Raw genomic sequence first — 7,500 nt, forward strand, 5'->3', positions numbered from 1 at the left:
CAAACAACAGGGCCAACAACAGCAAGGCCATGGTGAGTACGAAGTGTTTTCTGTCTTCTTTGCACTGCATGTGAACTAAGTTTTCAGAAATGTACAGCAATATAAACTGAAATGCCCATTGAACACTGAGTAAGACAATACATCAAATCAATACAATAAAAACGCATGAGGCTGTTAGTTTGGAAATGCCACAAAGGTAGAGTACATCATACAAAGGTAAGCTGGTACTATAGTCTGTAGGTATTCAAGGTTTTCAAAGAGCAAAGTCACAACATCGGAAGGAATTTAGACTGCAAATTTAGTGTTACTTTACGTACTGATCAGGGAGAGCGATAAAAATTCAGGGAGGAGGGAAGAGAACATTCCGGGAGCCAGGACAGTGGTGTCTCCCAGATTTTTGTACTAATCATGTCTAATGGAGAAAAGATACTTAACAATGTAAATGTGGTTGTGTTAAGACAAGTTAAAAGGGAAAACAGCTCACTTCCGGTTTCCGTTTGCGTCTCAAAAACGCGCGTGCTTAAGCTCGCTAAAAAAAACGCGGGTGGTTCAGCTTTCGTATGACTAGATGGATCAGCTCTCTCAGCAGGTTTTTTTTTCACAGAAGGTCAAGAGCCCTAGAATACTTAGCCCGAGTCGCTAATGCCTATTCGTACGATTAGTTTTGATGTCGAAATTGGCAATTCTCAGGCTAATTGGATTGTTATTCAAAACTAAGTAGATGTTTACCATTTAGCCAAAGAACCCGAAAATTTCGGTTTAACGTCAAATGGATAGGCTATTTTCCGAAAAATCGTTTCGGAAATTGAGAACAAGCTCCAGAGATAGTCCACTTTTTCTATTCGGAATGCAAATCGGGAACTTCCCATATAATTCGCGAGAATCGTTGCGTTTCCAGGCCCTTTCTCACAAGATCGAGTAAATATGCGGGATGGAATGCCGGGTGGTAAATGTTACGCGCCGTTCTCATCCGGTTGGTTACTAAATTCGGAAAATCGCTTACCTTTATGCTACGATCATCCCTCCCGGGTTATTTGGCTAAATGGTAAGCACTCTATACTCTCGTGATACTCTCCTTCGTCATTTTCATCCAGTATCCCGAAAGTTGAAAAACGCATCTTAAAACTATTACTCGTTATGGCCTTGTTCAACTCGTCAACAGTTTTTGGCGGAGTCATGAGAAAAACCCTTCTGGTATTCCCCATTTCGACTTGCACTTGCATTACCGACTCCATAGTTGCTTGGAGCATGAACCTGCCTACACTCGATATAAAACTTGAAAACATGCACAGCACGTCAACAAAACATGATCGTTTGGCGCCAAAAACGTTATCAATTTCGTGACCTGAGTCTGCAAACGTTTCATTGGTCAAACGTGACAGGTATGAGACTAAACCGTTAAGGTTCAAAAGGTAAAACTATGTGCAAAATTAGTCACACTTCAATGATGAACGCAAATAGTGGTAATAGAGTCTCCACTGGGCTGACGAGTACGGGAAAAGAATCCTCTACCATGGATCGAAACTCACTTTGATTCAACCGCTGTCCACAACCTTAGACAGCACTCTACGAAACGCATGTCCCATGATATGTTTGCTGACTGTGACTTGAGTCCGCTGTGTCCCGTGCATTCCTCTGTTGTCACATGAGCCCACACAACATGAAGCATCATGTGCGGATTCGGTCGTTAAGTAGCCGCTGCGCATGCTCAACACAACGAATTTCGGCCCATGGCAGGGGCCTCTTTTCCTGTACTCTTCAGCCCGGCGAACGCAAAAGAAAAGAGACTTTTGCTACCAGGGAAGTTCCCCGCTGGACCCACTAAACAATTATATCGAAGAGAACACTGGGTAGACCCTGGGTATCCAATGCTTTTTAAGCCCGTAAGCTCCGGTGTTTGCGGTATTTTGAATGGTCTTTAGCGCATCAAGCTAGTAAATTCTCGCTTCATTGTTTGGCCATTGCAAGATATTCTGTTTGACCGTACGTGAGATTTAGATGCCACGTCGGAAAATCGTGAGACCTCAAGAAAGTGTTCGTCGAAACGTGACATTTTGGAGACTTAGGTCTTTGGAGGGTCTATGTGTCCCTTCCGTGTGCTTTTTGTGTCTTCTGTGTCGATTCAGACATCAGGGTCATAGCTTAAGGCCATGGTGAATACGAAGTGTTTTCTGCCTTCTTTGCACTGCATGTGAACTAGGTTTTCAGAAATGTACAGCAATAAACTGAAATGCCCATTGAACACTGAGTAAGACAATACATCAAATCAATACAATAAAAACGCATGAGGCTGTTAGTTTGAAAATGCCACAAAGGTAGAGTACATCATACAAAGGTAAGCTGGTACTATAGTCCGTAGGTATTCAAGGTTTTCAAAGTTCTTTAATAAAGTCACAACATTGCAAGGAATTTAGACTGCAAATTTAGTGTTACTTTACGTACTGATGAGGGAGAGAGGTAAAAATTCAGGGAGGGAAAAAAATAGGGAGATAAGATATTTACCTTACCTTTCCTCTCCCCTCTTTCTAGTTTCATTTCAGTTTAGTGTACTTTCCCCCTTAGTTGTTGAATCTAGGACCTTTTCTGTTCTTTGCTTTCTTCACTTTTTATGATCTACCTTTCAAGAGAAGTTCTTTCTTTGCATAAAGGCTTGACATTGTCATCGGTACGCGTTTTAATCGATGATTTCTGTGGTCTTTGTGCAATCTTGCTCACCGCTATCAATGCAATTAAGGATATAGCTCTTCAGAGAAACCCGGGCTGTGGCGCGTCCTTCAGTAGAGCTAGATTAGGGGGCTTAAGGAGGCTCCCTAGAGTTTAGGGCCGCGCGCAAGCTGGGCACTAGTATGGCGCGTAAAACCTGAGTCGCGCGTATTTTTCTGATTTTTGTGACGTCAGTGTGACCAAATCTGTAAAATTAACTGCTCATTCCCTTCGGTAAACCTTTTTTTGAAAATTGGCTCAGTTCTAACCTCGTACAGTTCCTATCAAATACCTAAAATTTGTTAAAATCTGTCAGAGCTAATCGAACGTATTTAGAAAAAAGACAAACTACAGAATTTGCCAAAACCGTCAGAACGACCTTGGACTTTTTACCACTTCAAAATGTCAGGCAATATCATTTCCATTATGTGGCAAAGAATAAGAAAATTTCACAGAAGAAAAGTATAATTATGAGTATGGTAACGGCCATAATCCAACAATTGACACCAAAAAAATAAGCCTTCTTATATCGGTACCCATACTGATAAATCTCTACGGGGAGAACTTAAAGAGAAATTAACTAGGTTTCCTTTTGTATCTCGATCGTGCCCAGTAGAACGGGTATTGGCAAATACTCTTGGGAGCCACCTTAAGCACGTGCGTTTTTGAGACGCGGACGGCAACCGGAAGAGAACATTCCGGGAACCAGGACAGTGGTGTCTCCCAGAATTTCATACTAACCATCTCTAATGGAGAAAAAATACTTAATTGTGTGAAGACAGCTCACTTCCGGTTGCCGTTTGCGTCTCAAAAACGCGCGCGCTTAAGCTCGCTAAAAAAAGCGCTGGTGGTTCACCTTCTGAATGACTAGATGGATCAGCTCTCTCCGCAGGTTTTGTTTTCACAGAAGGTCAAGAGCCCTAGAATACTTGAGTCGCTGAATGCCAATTCCTACGATTAGTTTTGATGTAGAAATTGGAAATTCTCAGGCTAATTGGATCGTTATTCAAAACTAAATAGGTGCTTACCATTTAGCCAAAGAATCCGAAAATTTCGGTTTGACGTCAAATGGAAAGGCTGTGGAATGGAAAGTGTGGACAAGCTCCAGAGATAGTCCACTTTTTCCGTTCGGAATGCAAATCGGGAACTTCCCATATCGTTTGCGAGAATCGTTCCGTTTCCAGGCCTTTTCTCGCAGGATCGAGTAAATATGTGGGATGGAATGCCGGGTGATAAATGGTAAGCGCCATTCTCATCCGGTTGCTCAATAAATTCGGAAAATCGCTTACCTTTATGCTACGATCATCCTTCCCGGGTTATTTGGCTAAATGGTAAGCACTCTATACTCTCATGATACTCTCCTTCGTCATTTTCATCCAGTATCCCGAAAGTTGAAAAACGCATCTTAAAAATACTACTCGTTATGGCCTTGTTCAACTCGTCAACAAAATGCATGAGAAAAACGCTTCTGGTATTACCAATTCGACTTGCACTGGTATTTCCGACTCCATAGTTGCTTCCCGCGTGAACCTGCCTACACTCAATGTAAAACTTGAAAACATGCACAGCACGTCAACAAAACATGATCGTTTGGCGTCAAAAACGTTATCAATCTCGTGACCTGAGTCCGCAAACGTTTCATTGGTCAAACGTAACAGGTATGATACTAAACCGTTAACGTTTAAAAGGTAAAAACTACATGCAAAATTAGTCACACTTCAAGGATGAACGCAAATTTGACGCACAGTTTTGGAAATCAAAATAATTAATAGCTGTGAGGTTGATCGGGTAGATATGCCAGACTCTTTACAACGTTCAACAGTGAAAAAATGTAATTCATTTAACTTTAATGAAAAGAACGACTTCCTACAGTTTAAGGGTAATAAAATACTGATTGAATTACTGCTCTTACATCAAATAAATTTCTTATAGAAAATGCTATCGAGGGACACCTCATCTTAGGGTGAGTCTTTAAATAAATAGAGGACTTGATTCACCTCTTGAAAGCCTGAAGAGAAGGAATCATTTTTGACGAGATATCTAGGAATTCATGAGTTGAACACCAGTATTCCATTTTGGTTAGTGTTAGCCGGTGTGTTTCAGGAAAAACCGGTTGTGATTGCTTGATTGACGAGTTGAATTAAAATGAGTAGAAGCCCATGCCTTCAAAACGAACATTGAAAAAGCTAGAGAAAAGTTCTTTGATGATCCACAAGAACAGATACCTACAATATAAACACATTTACAACAGTGCATGGATAAATTTCGTAATGTCACCATATTTTCAGATAAAATGTAACTCGGCTTTTTTATCAAAGTTACAACTCTAGTCTTCTATTTAGGAGACCAGCGAGGTCTTCGAGTTCATACTTTACCGGTGTGGTTGGAACGGCCGACCCGGGTTGAAACTTGTTGGTTGTTCTGCGTATCAGAGTTACCCCTGAAACGCTGGATACACCTGATACGCTTGATATTCTTGATACGCCGGACACCCCTAATACGCTTGCTGCACTTGACAGAGCCTTAGAAAGGAATTAATCACCCGACTCTGGGAGAATAATTGCTTTAAACCCAAGAGTGCGTTCGATTGACCCTATTCCGGAATAAGAATACGTAGAGTGATGTTTTAAAATAGTGTGTCTGGCATTTTGAAGGAACAAGGATAATATACATATGTTTAAAGTAGCATTTGAGCAGATGTTTTACAATAGAAACATATTTGTATTCTCATGCGCTAATGCGGGGAAATATATTAAACACTTAATCACTAATCCCGAGGGAAACAGTTAATTTTGTTTCCCGAGAATCTCAATGTTTTCCGAGGCGCAGCCGAGGGAAACACCGAGATTCGAGGGAAAAAAATTAAATCATTAAGTGATTTGTCACATAGCACAAAAACAAAAACGTGCAACGGCAACAGCAACGGCGGTCGTTGGTCAACATTTGTGGGTCACAGTGCACTGTTACCCTCGCACGTCATAGATTTTGCAATGTTGCCCGCTCAGAGACTTTTGGCAGGCAACAATTTTTTTGTTAGATGTCATGTGATCTCGAAGTAACCAATAAGAGCGCGCGCTATCGGGAAAAAATTCCAGCTCAATAACAATAAAAAGTATTTGCATTTCAAAAGGTTCCCCCGCATGAGCCTCCATTGCAAGCCAGTTCCAGTCCAATACGGAGAATACGAATATGGTCTATTTTAATAAGGATCTTCGCAAAAACGAAGGATTTTTACCTTTTATTCCATGTATTCTTCTCCTGGAATACGGTCAATCGAAATCACCCCCGACTCCAAAGCAAAATAGTCAAGTATGTGTTGACTTTGAGAGCCTCAGAAAGGGGATTCAGCACCAGAGGCTTCAATTTTGTTCCAATTCCAATTCAAATGCAAAGCAGTCAAGCATGTGTTGACTTTGAGAGCCTCAGAAAGGAATTCAGCACCAGCGAAACCAATTTCATTCCATTTCAAATACAAAGTAGTCAAGCATGTGTTGACTTTGAGAGCCTCAGAAAGGGATTCAGCGCCAGCGGGCATCAATTTTGTTAAAATTCAAATCCAAAATAGTCAAGCATGTGTTGACTTTGAGAGCCTCCGAAAGGGCTTTAGCGATAGCGGTACCAATTTCGTTGTGTCTCAAATCCAAAGTAGTCAAGCATGTGTTGACTTTGAGAGCCTCAGAAAGGGATTCAGCGCCAGCGGAACCAATTGCATTCCATGCCAAATCCAAAGTAGTCAAGCATGTGTTGACTTTGAGAGCCTCAGAAAGGGATTCAGCGCCAGCGGAACCAATTGCATTCCATGCCAAATCCAAAGTAGTCAAGCATGTGTTGACTTTGAGAGCCTCAGAAAGGGATTCAGCGCCAGCGGCATCAATTTTGTTAGAACTCAAATCCAAAGTAGTCAAGCATGTGTTGACTTTGAGAGCCTCAGAAAGGGATTCAGCGCCAGCGGCATCAATTTTGTTAGAACTCAAATCCAAAGTAGTCAAGCATATGTTGACTTTGAGAGCCTCCGAAAGGGCTTCAGCGACAGCGGTACCAATTTTGTTGCGTCTCAAATCCAAAGTAGTCAAGCATGTGTTGACTTTGAGAGCCTCAGAAAGAGATTCAGCGCCAGCGGAACCAATTGCATTCCAACCCAAATTCAAAGTAGTCAAGCATGTGTTGACTTTGAGAGCCTCAGAAAGGGATTCAGCGCCAGCGGCATCAATGCCGTTCCAATTCAAATCCAAAGTAGTCAAGCATGTGTTGACTTTGAGAATTTCACACAAGAGGTTCATATGATCGTATCTAAAACGTATGCTTAGATCTTTAACAAGAAAGTTCTGTCCAAAGGTCTGAAGTAACTTAGACTGAAGGTTCTCTCCATGGCATTTGCATTCCAAAATACAATCACAAGCCTACTCTAAAATTTTTTCTTTGGACTCCATGATTCCCATATCGGACGAACTTGCAAGCTCTGCTATGCTTTTTACCAATGAAACTGTCATTTCTTCCGATGTTGCGGACAAAATACCACTCATGAATAAAAACACTTGTTTCAGTTCCTTCCTGTTCCTTACATCGGTCACTACTGATTTACAATCTGTGTCTCCATCAAGGATCTGATAAGCAAGATAAAAGCCAGCAAAGAACTCTTGAAAGGTCTTGTGAAGAAAGCAAAAGCGCGAGGAAGGTTTTCTCTTGCTGCCACCGGTCTGGATCGAAAGAAACCCAAACTTGATCAAATTACTGGACCTGCCTTTAAATTTATTCTCGTCGAAAAACAACTCTCCTTTACGTATAGACTGCAACGCC

The 7,500-nt window shown here is 41.5% G+C and overlaps 2 protein-coding genes across 3 annotated transcripts in view; both read right to left on the reverse strand.

Moving 5' to 3' along the window:
- Positions 1 to 4,520: 4,520 nt before the first annotated feature.
- Positions 4,521 to 7,500, reverse strand: part of LOC138022484 (uncharacterized) — a 20,474-nt gene continuing 17,494 nt past the window's right edge. For both annotated transcript variants that reach the window (XM_068869639.1, XM_068869638.1), the window contains one exon: positions 4,521 to 7,500. This exon is cut by the window's right edge and continues 976 nt beyond it. In XM_068869639.1, coding sequence (XP_068725740.1) covers positions 7,104 to 7,500 — 397 coding nt within the window. In that variant the 3' untranslated portion in view covers positions 4,521 to 7,103.
- On the reverse strand, positions 6,222 to 6,983 carry LOC138021165 (NLR family CARD domain-containing protein 3-like). The gene has a single exon (XM_068868029.1). The coding sequence runs from the start codon at positions 6,981 to 6,983 to the stop codon at positions 6,222 to 6,224; it is 762 nt and encodes a 253-aa protein (XP_068724130.1).

This window comes from Montipora capricornis, chromosome 10 (assembly GCF_036669925.1).
Source record: "Montipora capricornis isolate CH-2021 chromosome 10, ASM3666992v2, whole genome shotgun sequence".
Lineage (NCBI taxonomy): Eukaryota > Metazoa > Cnidaria > Anthozoa > Scleractinia > Acroporidae > Montipora > Montipora capricornis.

Bases quoted from the DNA above. Each gene is read 5' to 3' on its own strand.
- LOC138021165 (XM_068868029.1), bottom strand. From the start codon at position 6,983: ATGAACCTCTTGTGTGAAATTCTCAAAGTCAACACATGCTTGACTACT.